We start from the raw sequence: 20,206 nt of genomic DNA, 5'->3' as shown, positions 1-20,206 counted from the left end.
GCATGAGAGAGCAGCCACATAGGCTCAGATTTTGTCTTATTCATTTAAATCATCTGAGGTGGCTGCACTCTAGTGCAACAGCCATTCCACGAAATGCCTTATGCGATGGGCTTCGATCGACAGATGAATGTGGTGATGAGTATAGTTGATAAAATGAAGGTTCTTGTCTCCTCCATCAACATAACACAACTCTCAGAGAACCGGATAGACAGACATGCATCGTTTTACATAGAATCACAAGGGAAGTAATTGACAGAGGAGCCAAAATCAGACCCACAACACTACACCGACTGCATACATTGGTGTTTGCCTGGAGTGCCCGATACATGGAATCAACTATTTTATTAATATTCGTAAGCAATATGAAAATAGGAAACCATTCATGCATTAGATAATTAATTTCAAATATACATAAAGAGTACATACTGGTATACAAACAACTATACTTTCTTCATACATGACAAGTTTGATTAACAACTTAAAACATAATTTTATAGAAGATACTAGGTTGTAATTGTGAGGGATGGGGGATTCAGTTCAACCATCCTTGGCTTCTTGTTAACAATCTTAGAAGAGACCTTCCCAAGTGGAATTGACGAAGGTATCAGATCATATGCGGAGACATGGACTCCCAAGGCAGCTCTACCTGAAGGGTCAGGGTTGTTGGACCACTCTGCATCCCATTCAAGAGCCTTGGCTGTGCTGCAAGCAACACTTGCAGCCCCTGGGACTGTTAAGCTTGCCGAGTTCTGTATTGAAAGAAAAGTGAATTCAATTTTTTATAATTCCACCATAGCATATTTCTATATAATCAAACCTAGTTTCAGCTAATTACCTGTGGGAAGAACCTTTCAAAGATCATTCTGTAGTAGTATGCTTCCTTGGTGATAGGTGTATTGTGTGGGAAGAGATGTGTTTTGCATTGAGCATCATTTTATCTGTCACCTGGAAAAGATAAAAGAGAGTTAAAAGAAAGAGTTAACAGAGTATTGAGAGAGAGAGAGAGAGAGAGAGAGAGAGAGAGAGAGAGACTTTACATGTTGAGCTGCATGGGCTTTGAGTCCATCAATCCAGCTGTAGCCCACACCATCACTAAACTGCTCTTTCTGCCTATAAAGAATATGCTGCAGAACAAAAAAAAAAGGTATCGTTGTTAGCTATGTTCATAAAGTTACACATACATCAATAAATAATGCATGGATCACATCTTAAGTGTCAATGCTTGTGGAATAGACCTTTTTTCTTTAGATTATCATACATAATTAGCGTTTACATGAGTATGTGCAAAATGATTTTGACCTTTGGCAGATAAGGATTTTCTTCATCATCGAAAGCTTTCCTCAACACCCACTTCTCAATCCGTCCAAGATCTGGTTTTATCTGACACAAATCACATACACAGAAATGCATTTAAAAGCTTTTAAAAGGTATGATTACATATATAAAAATAGTAAATTTGTATTTAAGAAACATTTAGAAGTAATGACTATAGATATAAAAAGAAACAGTAAATTTGCTAGTTTTATAGGGAATTTGCTAGTTTTATAGGAAATTTACTAGTTATATAAACCAACGATCTATACCCAGATAAAAAGTTTTCACTGTCCAACAATTGTTTCTCTTAAGGATGTGTAATGGTATATAATAATGCAAGTTCCATACGTACCATCTTCCATTCAGGATCAATATCCATTGCAACATTTATGAATTGTTTATCCAAAAATGGTATACGAGCTTCCAAACCCCATGCAGAAGTTGCTTTGTTAGCTCTCAAGCAGTCATACTGATGAAGGGCCTTTATCTGTGAGACAGCAGTATTAACAGTCTATTAACCACAGTTATAAAAATTATATGATTGCAATCTCTGACATAATTGCAAAATCCATGTAACATCAAAGACTGCATCAAAGGACCTTTCTCGTGTAAGGAATTCCACAACAAATTTCTAGAGAATGTAGCAACAAACAATTGAAAATTGGATTAAAATGTAAAGGTTTCAATAAAAAAATCAAGGAGGCCAAAATAAGAGTAATCTCAATAAAAAATCAACAAGGAGGCCAAAATTAGAGTAATCTTTGCAAAATTTGGGACTTAATTTGACCGTGAGAATGCTAACCAATATTTACACTACCATTAGCTAAGATATAGAATTGTAAACATAAGCCCAAGCTCAGAATTTACTTCAGATGAAAACGGGGATGCTAAGTTGCGCCATTTATAACAAAAATCTATTGCTAATGTAACAGTCACGTGAAAGCACAGAGTTGAACCAGATATGCACCTTGCGACATGTCTCACGATGGAACTCTTCCTTGTTAGGAGCCTTGTGAAAATACAAGTACCCTCCAAATATCTCATCGGAACCTTCACCAGAGAGAACCATCTTTACTCCTAAGGCCTTGATCTTGCGAGACATAAGAAACATGGGTGCGCTTGCCCTGATTGTGGTTACATCATATGTTTCAATATGGTAGATAACATCTTCAATGACATCAATACCATCCTGCCATTTTACCGAAACCACAAAACCTTATTTCTTAACTTCAAGGAAAAAGAAATGTACATGAAATCCATTTTATACAACTTGAAGACAAATCTAGTTCAGGTACCTGAACAGTAAAGTGAAATTCATGGTAAACGGTCCCAAGATAATCTGCAACTTCCTTCCCAGCCTTCAAATCGGGTGAACCCTGAGTAATAAACAGAGGAAATTGGATTTGTAGTAAATCCCTAGTTGAAATTGGATTTGTAGTAAATCCCTAGTTGAAATTCTACTTAGGGGAAAGGTATAACAAGGCATGTTATGCTAACCTCAAGTCCAACACAAAAGGAATGAAGTTGTGCTCCCCATTGCTTGGCAGCCGTGGTCCCAGCTAAATGACGTGCTGTAACAGCGGCAACTAATGATGAATCAAGCCCCCCAGAGAGCAACACACCAAAGGGTACATCAGTCATCAGCCTCTTAATCACAGCCTGTGAAATGTACAAGAAGAATTCATTTCTTTAGTAACAAGAGTCATGAAAACTAAGGAATGCACTGAGCAAACCCCATCGCACAAAGATGGAAGAAAAAAGAAAGGAAGCATATAAGAGATATATGTATAAAGGACACCATGCATTTCTATTATGTAGGCTTCTATTATCATAACAAGATTAATATATGCAATTTTTTTTACTATGGCACTTTAGGTTTCTCTAAATATGTGAAGCTAACTACTTTTTTTGTGCAATAATGGAATTTGATTTCAAGGTTTCTCAGTGGAAAATCTTTCAAAAAATATTGGAATTTGAGTTGCTCACATCTTCAAACGCCTTTCTCAAAACCAGTGGATCGTATGGAGTTGAAGGAATGGCCTCTGAATACCAAGGGTGGTTATACCATCTCTGAAAGCCACCTGCATTCATTTCAAAGAATCAGTTACCAAAAAATAGAGCTCAATAAACAATCAAACATCTCGAAAGGCTCCTCAGGGATAACTCTGCCACCTTCTTTACTTGAATATAAGTGACCAGGAGGAAAGCTCTCAAAATGTTCACAATCATCGTTCAGTCCCTTCATTTCAGATGAAATCCAAACAGAACCTGTAAAGAAATGAAGAATCGAAAGAGGAAACGAAATTATGTTCCTAGCTCTTTTGTTAACAGTCACAAGTCACAACTCATAGTAGGTTAGGAGAGAAATAACTTTGTCAAAATTGGAATTTTGATTCGGAAACAGAAAACACTCAACATAGATCAGAGACAAAGCAATGAAATAACATATGCTTAATTACCATCAAGTCCCCAGCCAATGTAGAGGGATGTGATCCCGATCGCATCTCGGGCGACGATGAAGCTGTTGTCACGTGTGTCCAACAGCACGAATGACAACATCCCATCCAACATGTCCACAAAATCTTCTCCATATTCCTCATACTATCAGTAAGAACATTATTCTAAGTTACTTACAATAAAAGACCAAGAAATCAAATAAGAAAGTGAAAATTCCACACCCCAAATCAAAACCGAAAGGTCCACTGTTGTGTTTGAAACTTTGAATCCATTCTTCTAATCATTCATCATTTGGGCTTGTACATTTGAATTCAAAAATTCAAACTTTGTAGTAGTGGGGTGGAGATAAGGCAAGATAACTGAAGTCCTAGAAATTCATCAACTTTGGAATCAGAAACACTCACCAGATGGGCAATAACATCGCAGTCACTACCGGTTCGGAATTCATGATTAGACAATCGTTTCCTAAGGTCTTCATGGTTGTAAATCTCTCCATTCACCTATTTTAAACATCATCGTCCTTTAGTCAATTATCGAGCACTTGAAAATACAAAAAAGAAGAAGAAAATTGTGATTATATTGAGAAAAGAACTCTAAAAAGCAAAAAACAAAAAAGAACAAATTGAAGCATTTTTTCCATGAGGAAACAATAACATCTCCCAATCGTCAACATTAACAAGCAAAAATAATTAACTTCCAAATACCGTCACAACGATGACTTTGTCCTCATTAAACAGCGGTTGATCTCCGGAAGCAGGATCGATGATCGCTAGCCGTTGATGGGCTAAAAAGAAGCCCCCATGTTGGTAGATCCCACTCCAATCTGGTCCTCTGTGCTTCAATCTGCCACAACAAACCATCTGCATCAACTCATGTGATTTCCATACAAAAACATAAGATCAAATTCATAGTCTTATGTTATTATATTATTTACTCCATGCCCACATCATAGATTACAGTTTCTTTAGCATAAACACAATTCACTTGCCAAATAATTTGTTAGAGATTTTCAAAATAAAGTGTATTCTATTTCCCAAACCGTCAGCTTTTTCATCAACATAATTATTACTAAAACAGAAAGAAAGAAAAAGTAGATAAAAATTAAATAAATAATATAGTTAGGCTTGTGGGCTGTTGTTTATTGAAGAATTTTGTATCGCATCATCAGAAAGTCAGGCTTATTTTTTTTCGGAGATAACTATCCTAGGTAGGGTCTTGCATGATGGGACAGTGCAGATATGTAACATGACTAGAAAAAGCAAATTATATGTATAAAATGGTATTTCCAACCCCTTTACTCAGGATTTTCACCCTATTTCTGGTTTAACTTTTCTTGAAATAAGATTATTTTCAAGAATATTTGGAAAGCACAAACAAAAGGGAAGAAAACACAGCCATTTTTTGTGGGAATAAACAAGTGGGTGTGAAAATGCTGGAAAAGGGGGTGAACATATCATTTCAATATATGCAAGCCATGCCCCAAAATCTTACTCATCCTGAACTATCGTGAAGTTAATATTTGTAGAGGCTGAATCCTTAGCATTATAGGAAGGCCTAACAGATAAATGGCTTGGATCATTTAGAAACTGCCCCAAAAATTTTTGCATGCATCATATAACAATATATTCAATTACTCAACAATTTGCCTACTGAATGTTGATAGCATTTCTGAAATTGTAAGAATCTTCAACAAATTAGAGAAGTATAGAAGAAATCGAAATGATATCAGCCTAAACATGTTTTGATATTGTCACTAACTCATCTTGTCTTTTTGCATTTAAAGGGCAGTCAAAGGTAATAGCAGTGCCCAAAAAGCTCTCACAAGCCAATTAAAATAGAAAAGCCAAGCTGGCTTTGTGCCAGTATTAAAACATGTTGTGCTGATAACAATTCCCTCTATTTAGTTGCTGGGTTTTTTTTTTTTTTTTTTCTTGGGATTTATGTGGGAGAAAAAAAATCCAAGGAGATTGGTGGGAAAAAAGAGTCCAAGAAGTATCCCAGTAAAATAAAAATCCATGTTTGGTTGACCAGACTATGGTGGGCAAAAAAAATGCTTTTCTTGGTTGCTTGAACTATAGGGAAGAACAAAATTCTTCTCAAGCTTATTTTTGGTTCCTGCGAGTATTATTTTTCCTTCCTCGGATTTCGTGCGGGGTTATTTTGGTTCTGGGATTATTTTGGGCCCACCAACCAAACGTGGATTTTGTAAGGAAATCCCACAAAAGTCGCAAGAGTAAAAAAAAAAAAACCGGCAACCTAGTGTCACTATACAAAGAGGGAAATGATCTCAACACGAGTTGCGCGACCATGTTTTGATATTTGCGCTAACCTGGCCACTTGTCTCTTAGTATTTAAAGAGCTAACAAAAGGTTATTACAGTTACCAAAAAAACTCTCACACGCCAATTAAAAAAAGAAAACACAAGCGCATATAACAAAAGGTGGTCGTGCTCATATCATTTCCCTAAAAAAATTCCAACTAATCAAAAGAAAAGAAGAACACCCAACATAGGAAATGAAAAGTCACAGGTTCAACCCTGACCCACCAAACAACCTGAGTGTGGTGAAAAGAGGAGGAAAACACAATGAAACAAAAGTCAAAGCTCAAGATTTTACAAAAGAACATTCATTACTAAATAACAGAAACAAGCATTTCTCAAGCTTTTAGAGAAGATAATTCATTACTGGTAGATTAAAAAAACAAGCAGAAGAAGAGAGATTGCCTGCGAGAAAGCTCAAGAACTCGCACGCGTTTCGACCGAGAATCGTCCGAGCAACCTAGAACTGCTAGTATTCCACACATGACTCCTCTAAATCTCTCTCAAAAAACACAGAATAACAAAAGAACGAGTATAAGGTGATGATGAAGAAAATGGTGGAAAAAGATCAGAGTTTTTGTAGTAAAAAGAGCAAAAACACTTGGGTTGGTGAAACACTAGACACATATCAGAGGCTCTACCACAAATCCACTATTTATAGAGAGAAATGTAGAGAGAGAAAATTGTAGAGAGAGCAGAGAATTGTCGAGAGAGAGAGAGAGAGAGAGAGAGAGAGATTTCAAGCGGCCCCGTTGCATCGCGTGCAGACGACCGACTCTTTCCATGTCACATGCCGAATGGAGATCATACGTTCAGGATTGAAGCATGCAAATTAAGAATCAATGGCATGGATAAATCTTAAGTGGATATAATTTCCATCACCATTGATCAAGTGGCTAAAAGCTAACCTGTGATGGATGATAAATTGATAGATCAAAGGCTGTAATGTGGCAGTGGGTCCATTGTTGGAAAGAATAATCATCCTCTGTAATTTGTTTTTCTTACTATGTCAAATTTACAGTGGATAAACAAACTCTCTTTTCAAGGGTATTTTGGACACTTTCCATCAGGTAGGGGTATTTTAGTCAATTTTCTATGAGATAAGGCATTTTGGTCATTTTCTAAGAGATAAGAGACTTTTGACTATTTTTTATGAAATAGGGGTGTTTTGGTTATTTTAATGTTTTGGTCATTTCTAATGAGGACGTAGTATTTTGTATATGATTGTATTTTGGTCATAATTTATAAAATATGGTACATTTTTTTGGGAAGTGATATTTTGGTCATAATTTATAAAATATGGAACAACTAGGGGTCAGTTCCTCTACCTCACCATCCACACTCAACTTCCACCGACAAATCTGACTAACCCGCGTCGGCTTCATTACTTTTGATTAAACTTGATACTTCTTCTTCTCTCTCACTGTAGACAAACATCTGGTTCGTTCTTGGGATTTTCTTGTTTTCTAGAGGAGAAAGTATGGCAGTAAGTTGGCTAGCTGAAAAAGTTGTATCCCATCTTCTTGATGCAGTGCTTGGCAATTTGACGCAAGAAATGAAATCTATATGGGGTGTTGGTGTTGAGGAGGAGCTGAAAAAGTTAGAGAGGAAAGTGAAAGTAATTCAAGAAGTGATTGAAGATGCTGAGGAAAAGCAATTTCACTCTAAGGCTGTTGGAAGTTGGCTTCGTGAACTCAAGAATATTGCTTACGACGCTGATGACGTATTGGACGATGTTGCTACTGAAGCTCTACAATTATCTACGTTGAGGGACCAAGGTCAAACAAGCAAGAGACAGAAGGTAAGGGGTTTTCCAGTACATCTCCCCTATTTTCCAGAACAAACGTGACATAGCACGTGAGATAAGGGAGATTAGTGGAAGGTTAGATGTGATTGCAAAGGAAAGACATGACCTCAATCTCGAAATAAGAAGAGATGGAGGGAGGCATCTCCAAATCGAGCAGAGCGACGGGAAACTAGCTCTTTGGTAGACGAATCTGATGTGATTGGTAGACAAGTCGACAAAGACAAAATCATACAATTGTTGGTATCATCATCATCTCATAAATTGTACTCTGTTATTCCCATAGTTGGCATGGGTGGGCTTGGGAAGACTACTCTTGCTCAATTCGTCAACAACAATCACAGGGTAGAGACGCATTTTGGGCTAAAAGCCTGGGCCTGTGTGTCTGACAATTTTGATGTATTGAGAATAACAAATGCAATTATTGAATCTGCAAGCGGAAGCAACTGTGGTCTCTCAAACCTGGATGCCGCTCAACGTTGTCTCCGAGAGAAGCTCAACGCCGAGAAATTTTTAATTGTTCTCGATGACGTTTGGGGTGAAAATCAAATTCATAATTGGGACCGTCTACGAGCTCCTTTTAGAGTTGGAGCGAAAGGAAGTAAAATTATCATGACTACACGAGATGAAAGGGTTGCAAGGACGATGGCCACAATTCCTTCCCACGATTTGCAGGGTTTACCAGATGATGATTGTTGGGAATTGTTTACTCGGCGTGCATTTGCAGGACGGATTTCAAATGCCCATCCGGAGCTGGAGGAAATTGGTAGGCAAATCGTGAAAAAGTGCAATGGTCTTCCTTTAGCAGTAAAAACATTGGGGGGCATCTTGTCTTCTAAAAGGAATGTGAGTGAGTGGGAAAGCATCTTGACAAGCGAAATATGGAAGGATGATAAAAGTGATATATTACCCGCTTTAAGATTGAGCTATCGTTACCTGCCAACCAATCAAAAGCAGTGTTTTGCCTACTCTGCCGCATTTCCTAAAGATCATCGGTTTCAGAAGGATCTCCTGGTCCGGCGATGGATGGCTGCGGGCTTCATTCAACCCAAAGGAAGGACACTCCTAGAAGATATAGGTGGGGAGATATTTGATGATTTATTGCTGAAGTCTTTCTTTCAATATTCTAGTGAATTGTGTGGGACTCCATTTTACGTGATGCATGATCTCATGCATGATCCAGCAGAATCTATCTCAGGTGATGAATGTTTTAGATTGGAAGATGGTACGTCACAAACCATCCCTGAAATGGCCCATCATTTATCATGGATTGACATCAACGGTTCAATGTCTGTAGAGGCCTTGAACAAATGTAAGAGAATATTGGAACATGGTACGTCACAAACCATCCCTGAAATGGCGCGTCATTTATCATGGACTGACGTCAAAGAGGGTTCAATGTCTTTGGAGACCTTGAAGAAATTTAAGAGACTGCGCACTTTACGACTGTCCATTGACAACCAGATTCTCAGTGATGCATTGATGGAGTTGAGATGCTTGCGTGTATTGGATATGAGAAGCTCTAAAATCGACAAGTTGCTGGATTCAATTGGCCATTTGAAACATCTACGCTACCTTGACCTCTCTTACACGGAGATAGATGGGCTGCCTGAATCAGTAACTAGTCTCTGTAATTTGCAAACGCTAGGTCTGGAATCTTGCGAGAATCTTGAAGGGCTACCCAAAGGTATCACGAATCTAGTTAATCTACGACATATTGCTCTAAGTTGGGACCGGTGGGGCTCGATTTCTGTGCCAGGAATTGGAAAATTAACTTCGCTCCAAACATTGCTGAAATTCAAGGTGTGCAAAGAGAGTGGTTGTCAGATAGGAGAGTTGAAGAACATGAGGAACATTAAAGGAAGACTTGAGATTTCGGGCCTCGAGGACGTGCAAAACATAGAGGAGGCTAAAGAAGGCAATTTGAAAGATAAGAAATACCTTAATGAGTTGAGTTTGAAATGGCACCGATCTGACAGTTCACAAGATGGAAGAGTCAATGATGATGGGGTATTGGAAGGCCTCCAACCCCATGCCAACCTCAAAAAATTACGTATAATATCCTACAGCGGTGTCAGTTTTCCAAGTTGGATGTCACATCTCTCCAATCTGACTTGCATTACCGTTGAGGATTGTAGAAATTGTGAACATCCCTTTCCTCTTGATTGCCAGCTACCTTCTCTTTGTAAGCTTACCTTACAGAACTGCCCCAAGCTGCAGACGACGTTGCCCGCTGACCTTCCTGCCGTCACAGAGTTATATATAAATGATTGCGGAGAATTGAGTGCCCTTCCGAGGCTCTCATCTATTCCAGACTTAAAACTCTATAGATGTGGCGTGAAGATGCTATTAAGCTTGACAACGCCTTGCCTTGTCTCTCTTCAAAGGTTAAGCATAGGAGGGTGTGATCAGTTGGAGTGTTTTCTCGAGGAGGTCTCTTTGCAAGATCTAACCTCTCTCCAACATTTGCAAATCTTTGGCTGTCTACGACTAAAGTCCTTGTGATACGGAGAGGGGGGGCTTCCCACCACGCTCAAATCTCTAGAAGTTGACTATTGTCCTAAACTCAAGTCCATGCCTGCCCGACTGGAAAACCTCACCTCCCTTGTAGAGTTATCCATTGTCACTCAACTCCCGCTTTTCTCGCAAGAGTCAGCACTGCCCACGACAATTGAAATCCTCAAAATATTTTCATGTGACAATCTCATGTCCTTGCCCAAGGGGATGCAAAGCCTCACCTCTCTCAAAGAATTGGTAATCCGTGAATGTCCTCAACCCCATTCCTTGTTTCCAGATGAGGTATGGGCTGCCCACCGAGCTCAATACTCTAGAAATTCACACTTGTCCTAATCTCAAGTCCTTGCCCAAGGGGATGCAAAGCCTCACCTCTCTCACAAAGTTGGAAATCAGTGGCTGTCCTCAACTCTTTTCGTTATTCCCTGATGATAACAACAATGAGTATGGGCTGCCCACCACTCTCATCCGTCTTTACATCGGCGGTTGCAAAAATCTCAAGTCCTTACCCAATGGGATGCAAAACCTCACATCCCTCAATCATTTAACTATTGGTTGCTGTCCTGAAATATCATCCTTGCCAGAAGGTGGCCTCCCCACCACACTTGGATATTTGTATATTTTTGGATGTCCTAAATTGAAAGAACGATGTCAAAAGAACAACGGCCAAGATTGGCCCAAGATACAACACATCCCCGGAATTAACTGCTGGTAATCGTCATCTAGACAAAGGTGCGACCACTTTCCCTGTTTAAACATTTTCTACCATTAAAGAAAGTAAGCCAAGGACTAAGAAAAAGGATGGGGTTTCGATTTTTGGATTAAAGGAGCGTATGAAGATTAAAGGATGGATTGTTGGATTACTCTCAGTTCCTCTACCTCACCATCCACAAAATTAATAATTTGTTTATTTTCATTAACACAAAATTGGAGCATGTTTGTCTGCTTTTTTAGAAGTAATGTTTTCCAAAATAAGAACTAGGATTCTAACCAGTACCGTGTTGGATTGTATATGCTCTCTGTTTTAGAACTAATGTTTTCCAAAAAAGAGGAATGTTAAAATGAAGAGCGTCCTTACAAAAATAAAGGAAAAGGGTGCTCCCATTGGATCCATTTTGCAAAACCGTATTTATTATGGCAGTGAAAAAGGCAAAGTTAAAGGAATCATAAATGCTTATAAATGAGGTTTGGCAACATGGATCCAATGGGAGCGCTCTTGTGCTTATTTTTGCAAGGGCACCCTTCTCTTTAGCATTCCTCATTTTGAGATGTGTGCTCTTATCAAAACTGAGCATGAGTTTTGGATGTCCCTGTCAAAACAAGGCTTAAAGATGTCTATCTATTAGTACGAGTGGCCTTACCGAAAAAGGGAGTGGGGATGATGAAAATACCCTATCTTTATATTAGAGTTTCAATTAGGATGAGATACTAATTGACGTAGCATCCCAACACATGGAAGGCAACAAAGTAGCATTAATAGCAAGCCTTGACAGTCAATAGCAAGCTTTGATTTATTTCCTTATTTTATTGGACTAAGAGTAGGAGTATTTTTCCTTATTTTCTTAGTTACTATGTCTGTACGATTTGTTTTCCTATTTTAATGGTTTCTTACTTTATTAGTTTCTTAAAGTCAATAGGATGATTTTCCTTATCTGGTTAGTTGCTTTATGTCAATAGAGCTAATATGTAATGTGAGAACGTGAGAGGCATTCATTCCATTATTGCAATTACAAGATATTTTTCTCTATATCTCTTGATCTCTCTTGTTCTTCTCCTTCTCGGGTGGATTCTAGGGTTTGCAAATTGTGCGCTTCGTCTACAATTTTTCATTTGCTCCGCTACGCTAGTTGGTATCAGAGCCTTGATTATTTGGACTGATGGCAACTCGAGACCGAGAGAACAACCACAAACGATGCTAATCGTGGAGAAGTCTTTATGAAGGCTGTTAGAATCAGTTTTCCTTTTTCCTATTCTGTTAGTTTAGATTGTCTTCTATTTAGGTTATTGTCATATTTAGAGTTTCCTTATTTCCCTTTTCACATTTTGCTGATTTATGTTTCCTTATTTTGCTTCCCCTAATTTCTATATAATGTAGATGCCGTATGGCTATTGAGCAAGAAATAATCAAATTAAGTGCAGTTTGCATATTGGAGGTCGAGTTTCCTCGAATTAACTCATTGGATGCCTGAGTTTCCTCGAATTAACTCAATCTTTATCTTTTCCCTATCATCTTCTTCCTTAATTTCTTTTCTAATAGAACGGTGTTCTATCAACTTGGTATCAGAGCACTTTCCTAGTGCATGATGCTGACTCGCCATCAAAAAGAGTTTTCCGGCATCACTGACCTCCAAATCTATTCCACGGCGGATGCCTTGAAAGCTGAAATCAAAGAAGAACTTGATGCAATTTATCAGGCACGGTTCAACAACATTGAGACGGAGTTGCAAAAGATCATGGATCTTCTTCTGCAAACACGACTGTCACCTTGCGTGAAGTTAGGAGAGCCTCTAAGTGAAGAGTTCAGCGAGACCACCGTCGAGAAGGCTTACACAATAAAAAAGAAAAAATTAAACAAAAAAAGAGAGAGAAAGAAATCAGATTGAAGAAAAAAAAAAGCCACAAAAAAAGGGGTTAATCATTATCAGCGTTCTCAAGTCCAACAACGTCGACGCCAAAAAATTTGGCATGCCTCTCAACCTTTCCAATGCCACAGAAAAGATCCTCACCTGAAACCATCTGTGAATAAATCTAAAAAAATACATCAAAGAAGCTTTGCTAACTCCGATACAATATGAAACGGTGTTAATCCAAAAGTTTATGCTATTTGAGATGGTGTTATTTAATCAATCATCTGTACGTAAACAAACAACACCACCCTCTCCTTTCATCTCCTAATTATTTTCTATTCATTCGAGACTGATCATCAACCCACGGCCCAGATCGCACCCGATTGGCCTTGGAACGTCGAGCATGAATGGATACAACACAATTAACAGTCTGGATCATACCCGATCTGGATCATACCCGATCGGACACTAGCCTTTTAGCACGATCCAACGCACCACTTTTAGCCCGATCCAGCACTAGCCGTTAGACTTATTCGAGCATGATCCTACGGCCCGGATGGCACCCGCTCGGGATCACCAGCGAATCGTGATGCATACGTGTACAGTGCAAAGTACACCCCACTGCCCACGCCGCGTGCTCGGGGTGTAAAACCAGTAGTGTGGCTAGTGCAAGGCTGCTGTGACAAACAAGGTCCAGGTTGTGGTGAGGGCAGGGCCATACGATTAACGTTTACAGAAACACCTTTAGATAATGGCTATTATTATAAATATTCTGAGGGTATTTTTGGAATCTGTGGAAAAAAAATTTGGATCGTGACTCCTCGACTGTTTTTTCTTGCTCGTCTTGATTCGATCCAAAAATATGTCGGATATTACGGTGGAGATTGGAAATATGTCCATGGATCCCCTTTATGTGCCTAGATCCCTTCCATCAAGGTTTGAATTCTGATTTTTTAAAATCTTGTTTTTTGAGTCAAAACTATCATTTGGAAAATATTTTCTTAAAGCGTTTGGAAAAGAAAAACTTTTCTTTTGGAAAAAGTCACTTTTTACAAGAGCAAGTAGAAGTGAGTGCAAAAAGATAGTCCCACATTGAATGTTTAGAATGTTGGACAGGCTTCTTATAACCACTTTACCCGTAACTAATTATTTTTTTTAAAGATATGCGTGCTTTTCATTGGGATGAAGATTTTAGAGTCTGACTCTGGTCACCATAATTTTTGTGGAAGGAATTTCTTGAATTTTATATTATTTTTTTTCCATATCTGTCTAGATCCGCCATTAATTTTGGTGGTTCTCTTAGCACAAGAAACAATTGTCATGTATTAACGCTGTTAATAGAAAATGCAGAAGGTAAATGGTTTCCATTGTTAGTGTTCGATACAATATGAACACCGGCAACGGATCTTAGCGATTCAACATTGAGAAAATCACAGATAACAATATGGAATAAATTGAAATAAGAAAAAGACAGACCGGAGGCCATGAATCTTGTTTTTCTTTCTCTTAAGGTTTTTCTTTGCTACACAATAGTCGGTGATGGGGACCAGTTTCCTTTCTCTTCAAGCGTGGATTCTCAAAGTTTGGAAACAAATTCGTTGTGTGCAAATAGGACCCAAGAGTTCTTTTTATAAGCGTTTGTGGGAAGAGATGCGACTCCTCATCGTGCCGATCCCTCTCCCCCCCAAACGTCTCTTTTAAACGTTTATACATTTTCACATAAAGTCTTTTCATTAATGACTTTTCACAAAAATAATTAACTAACCAAATGATCTCGACCATCGATCTTGCAAAAGCCACATCCACCGTTAGGATTATTTCCTAACATTCTCCCACTTGGCTAGCAAGATCTTTGAGCTAAACATAAGGATCATAACTTTAACTTAGTTAGATAATAAACACAACATTCCGTTCAGCAAAAACTACCAACAATAAACCATGTAACCATTTGGTCACCAACTCTACCCAATAGCCTACCCCATGATTATATTATTAGTAATTCTTACTAATATGAATGTAAAAGCATACATGCATAAGATGTAAACATGGTCCAAAACTGTCATCAGACACATTCTACCTCTTATTAACAATCCATTTACATAATGTGCACAAAATGGAGCGGTAGAAAATAATCATAATATATATCAGAATCATAAAATATAATATGATCACAACAGTGTATCTCAATACCAAATGCAGACTCCCACTATCATAGGCTATCAAAAGTGTCAACAAATCCCATGCGCGCTACATGCTCTCTGAAGAGCTTTGGTGACAAACCTTTAGTCAAGGGATCCGCCAACAAAAGTGCGGTGCTTATGTATTCCACAGATACACGCTGATTCTGAACTCTTTCCCTCAGAACAAGATACTCTAGATCTATATGCTTCGAGCCGTCTCCAGACTTGTTGTTCTTGGAAAAGAAAATCGCAGCGGAATTATCACAGAGAAGTTTCAGCGACCTCTCAATTGAATCAATCAAATGAAGCCCTGAAATAAAATTCCTCAACCATAAGGCGTGAGCCGAAGCCTCCGAACATGAAATAAACTCCACTTCCATAGTGGATGAAGCCATCATTCTCTACTTTACGCTTCTCCAAGAAATAGGTCCTCCTGAAAACATAAAAATGTAACCAGAAGTGGACCGCATAAAAATGTAACCAGAAGTGGAACGATGGGTGTCCCGACAACCAGCAAAGTCAGAATCAGAATAGCTAATCACCTCAAGGTTATCTGATCTCCTAAATGTGAGCATGTAATCTGAAGTCCCTCGCAGGTAACGCATAACATTTTTGGCTGCCTTCCAGTGATCCAAACCTGGGTCACTCTGGTACCTCCCAAGCATGCCAACTGCAAATGCAATATCTGGACAGGTACAAACTTGAGCATACATGAGACTACCAACAGCGGAAGCATAAGGAATCTGTCTCATCTCATCCCGTTCCAGTGCGTTCCTGGGACATTGTAACTGACTGAATACATCGCCCTTAACTATAGGGGCAGGACTAGGGGAGCATTTATCCATGCTGAATCTCTTAAAGGATTTTCTCTATATAGGTCTTCTGAGATAATCTCAGCAATCATCGAGTCCTATCTCGATGAATCTCAATTCATATGACATAGGAAGCTTCACCAAGATCTTTCATATCAAAATTCCTTGAGAGGAATTGTTTTGTTTCTTTCAGCATGCCTAGGTCACTACTAGCAAGTAGTATATCATCAACATATAACACTAGGATGATGAATCGACTCCCACTAACCTTAAGATATATGCATTGATCTACAACATTTTCCTTGAACCCAAAACTAGACACTACCTCATGAAATTTCAGATACCACTGCCTAGAAGCCTGCTTAAGTCCGTAAATAGACTTTTTAAGCCTACATGCTAAGTGCTCTTCGCTCTCAACCTTAAAACCTTCAGACTGAATCATATAGACATCATCATGAAGATCACCATTTAAAAATGCAGTCTTCACATCCATCTGGTGTAACTCTAAGTCATAATGAGTCACCAAAGCCTTAACTATCCTCAAAGAGTCTTTCCTTGATACTGGAGAGAAAGTCTCTTTGTAGTCTATTCCCTCTTTCTGAGTGAACCCCTTAGCGACTAGTCTGGCCTTATATCTTTCAATACCGGCCTTAGAGTCTCTTTTGGTCTTGAAGACCCATTTATAGCCTACAGGCTTGACCCCTTTAGGTAACTCAGTGAATTCCCAGACACGGTTCTTTTCCATCAAGAGCAACTCATCCTTTATGGCTTCAAGCCACTGAGCTGATCGGTCACTATTTATGGCCTGACCAAATGAAAGTGGATCATTATCCATTTCACCGCCGTAGTCACACTCGTTTAGATAGACAACAGTCATCTGAGATAGCTGCCCTCCTCTCTCTCTGTGATCTACGCACAGGTTGCTCAGCGACAATCGTCGCTTGAGCATCAGGAATGTGGGGCGAAACCTCCAATGTGCCATTTGGTGCATCAATATCCTCAGGTGGAGGAATCGACACTACTCTTTCTTGGATTACTGGTATTGGAACAAATACTCGATTCTCATCAAAAGTAAGTGACCTAGGCACAGAACTCCCACTGAGATCACCATCCTCTAAGAATACAGCGTATCTAGTCTCTACAATCTGGGTGCTATGAGTAGAACTATAGAAACTATAACCCTTAGACCGTTCAAGGTAACCTATGAAGTAACAAGATATGGTCCTAGCGTCTAGCTTTCTCAACTGTGGGTTATATATTTTGGCTTCAGCCATACAGCCCCAAACATGCAAATATCCTAGCTTAGGCTTTTTACCGGCCCATAACTCATAAGGGGTCTTAGCCACAGCTTTACTCAGTACACGGTTTAGGATATGAACGGCTGTTTGCAACACCATTTAAGCGGACCTATTTTAACACATAAATGAAAAGCCTATAAAGCAAGACAGGAAGTGATAGTAAAAGAACAGGAAATAGAAAGTATTAGAAAAACAAACTTGTAAGGGAGTTTCTTCACCATTATCCTCAGAAATACTGGCCATCAATAATCCCCACTCGGTATTTATTCCAACACCAGTTACCTGGATAGAGTTTTCATCAGTTGTGGAAGACAAGAGCTAATAAGCATGATAGACAGAGACCTTCAGTACACCAGGAACAGCCAAGGTGTTTATATTTTCATGATAAAACCACAAGAGGAACGTAGTAGTTATTACCATTAAAATCATCGAAGATACAAAATTGAAAAAGATATATTCAAAGATAACCAAGTGAAAAATAGCAGCCATCATAAAGTATAGAGTGATTCCTGTTATTATCAAAATAGGGTGAGAAGACTTCTACCTAAGGTTCCCACCCTCTCTGCCAGGGTCATACTCCCTGATAACTATGAGAAAAATAAGAGTCCATCTATAAGATAAAAGTGACTCCAGTTATTATCAAAATGAGCAGAATCGGCAGGGAGGACATCTACTGAAGGTGCACACCTTATTAATGTCAAGGCAATTGCTCCCTTCAGAGCTATGTCACAAATATCTCCGATATTTTCAAAATATGATGTTTTTATCGGGACATTTTGGTAAAACAACAAAACCGAAAAAATCCCAAGATTTTAAAATATAGCGATATTTACATTTTTATCATAAAATATCGCGATAATATCAAAATATTATCCCGATATTACGTTATTTTATTTTTTTTATTTTTTATTAAATTTTATATAATTATATATTTTTTAAATAATTGAATTTTTATCGTTTTTTCCAGATATAAACACAAAAAATAAAAAAAATTAATACATCCTGAGATTTTTCCTTGCCGGGAAATTCCCGAGAACAATATTTGTGACATAGCATCCAAGTGAAGGAACATCTTTACTGAATTATTCATAAATACTTTTCACAGCATGACACAGTGCTAACAAACTGCGCAAAACAAATACCAACCAACAGGATAGCGATACATCCTCCTCGCCAATAGGCTTGTAAATGAATTTGAAGAACACAGCTACAATGTGCACTTTCTTTTCTTAATCTACTTATGAATGTTTATTTCTACAAGAAATATTGAGAATAAAATATCTCCCTTCAGAGCTATGTCACAAATATCTCCGATATTTTCAAAATATGATGTTTTTATCATGACATTTTGGTAAAATGACAAACTCCAGAAATAATCCAAAGATTTTTAAAATATAGCGATATTTTCATTTTTATCATAAAATATCGCGATAATATCAAAATATTTTTATCGTTTTTTCCAGATATAAACACACAAAAATAAAAAAAAATCAATATATCCTGAGATTTTCCCTTGCCGAGAAATTATCGAGAACAATATTTGTGACAAAGCGTCCGAGTGAAGGAACATCTTTTCTGAATTATTCATAAATACTTTTCACAGCATGACACAGTGCTAACATACTGCGCAAAACAAATACCAACCAACAGGATAGCAAGACATCCTCCTCACCCGCAGGCTTGTAAATGAATGTGAAGAACACAGCTACAATGTGCACTTTCTTTTCTCAATCTACCTATGAATGTTTATTTCTACAAGAAATATTGAGACTACCTTCTCCAAGTCAGACTTTACAGAATACAATGGACAGAAGAATTTGGAAATAAGTGCAACACGAGCCTGGTGGTCTTAAAGAAATATCTTTAAATGACTCAGCAAAAATCACTACAAAACAATACATGATCTGTAACCGCTATTTTGAATATAAGAACACTGAACTAAACCTCGACAAAACACTTCACTATTAAAATGGGGGACTGAAATTTGTCACCACAGAATTAGTCTCAATTGTCTACAATGTAAAAGGAGATGTTTTCATGCTGGGGTGATCTACCAGAAAAGAAATGGATAAGAAGCCCTCACATCCGATTTGAATTGAAGTACATGCCAACAATAATTTTCAGGTAGATAAATATATGGGAGTTGATATTCCTAGCCCCTTATTTGTGGCTCCCACCCTTCTCTTGAGTTTCAGTCTTTTAGTTAACATTTTCTTAAAGTGATGAATATGCCCCTCCATTAAATTCTAATTTTGGGCCTCACCGCCAATTTTCTCCCATCTCGTGCTTGCTAATTCGATGATGTTATTTTTTAAAGTGATGAATATAGAAGACATAAGACATGCGACTTTTGTAAGTGTAGAAAAGTAGGAGTAATTAACAACAACGGATATAACATCTTATAACATACAGCACTCACTCAAAACTTAAATTTCAAATAAGCAACACAACAAACAAGAAAATTGATAGTTAATTTGACAAGAATGACATCCTGAAGCAAAATATAGTTACTTCGATGAATAGAAATATTCATGAAGCATCAGGTACTGGTTAATGTTGGGCATAAATAGGTATGCAGGTATCATAGGTTCAAGATTAAGATGCGTCTAAAGACAACACAAGTCCACAAAAAAGCCCTCTTTTTCGTTTGTAGGTAACAAAATGCCCTCTTTATTGTAGGAACGGGAACTATATTCCATACAGTTGCGAGATGCGAGATCGTATAGCGATCAGTCAGCAATGTCATAAAGAGAAAACTATTGTAATAATGCTTACCAACATAGTACCATAGCCATCAGCCACCTTGCACCCGGACACAAGAAATGGTGCCTTCTGATCCTTGTGGACCTATAATATAATATTGTATTAAGAATCATTTCTCACATTCTTTATGAGATGATAGTAAAGAAAGTAATAAGAGCTTACGATCTTGCTTTCCCCAGT

At 38.1% G+C, this 20,206-nt stretch overlaps 1 protein-coding gene and 1 pseudogene across 2 annotated transcripts; one reads left to right on the top strand and one right to left on the bottom strand.

Moving 5' to 3' along the window:
• Positions 1–363: 363 nt before the first annotated feature.
• On the bottom strand, positions 364–20,111 carry LOC143880367 (asparagine synthetase [glutamine-hydrolyzing]-like; annotated as a pseudogene). The gene is made up of 15 exons (XR_013251665.1): positions 20,039–20,111; positions 17,462–17,545; positions 4,476–4,614; positions 4,176–4,271; positions 3,774–3,915; positions 3,487–3,582; positions 3,301–3,395; positions 2,812–2,973; positions 2,610–2,690; positions 2,282–2,503; positions 1,667–1,801; positions 1,300–1,380; positions 1,038–1,124; positions 836–945; positions 364–749 (listed from the first exon to the last, which is right to left on the bottom strand). The product of XR_013251665.1 is annotated as an asparagine synthetase [glutamine-hydrolyzing]-like (transcript).
• Positions 7,569–11,121, top strand: LOC143878095 (putative disease resistance protein RGA3). Its single transcript, XM_077380420.1, has 4 exons — positions 7,569–7,889; positions 8,022–10,325; positions 10,407–10,691; positions 10,750–11,121. Exons 1-4 carry the CDS (start codon positions 7,569–7,571, stop codon positions 11,119–11,121), a joined length of 3,282 nt encoding a protein of 1,093 aa, XP_077236535.1.
• Positions 20,112–20,206: the final 95 nt, after the last annotated feature.

Source organism: Tasmannia lanceolata, unplaced genomic scaffold (genome assembly GCF_043159265.1).
Source record: "Tasmannia lanceolata isolate RefF3 unplaced genomic scaffold, GAP_Taslan_0.1 ptg000006l, whole genome shotgun sequence".
Taxonomy (NCBI): domain Eukaryota; kingdom Viridiplantae; phylum Streptophyta; class Magnoliopsida; order Canellales; family Winteraceae; genus Tasmannia; species Tasmannia lanceolata.
Note: the sequence above shows the minus strand (reverse complement) of the source record. Positions and strands in the feature narration are given on the sequence as shown.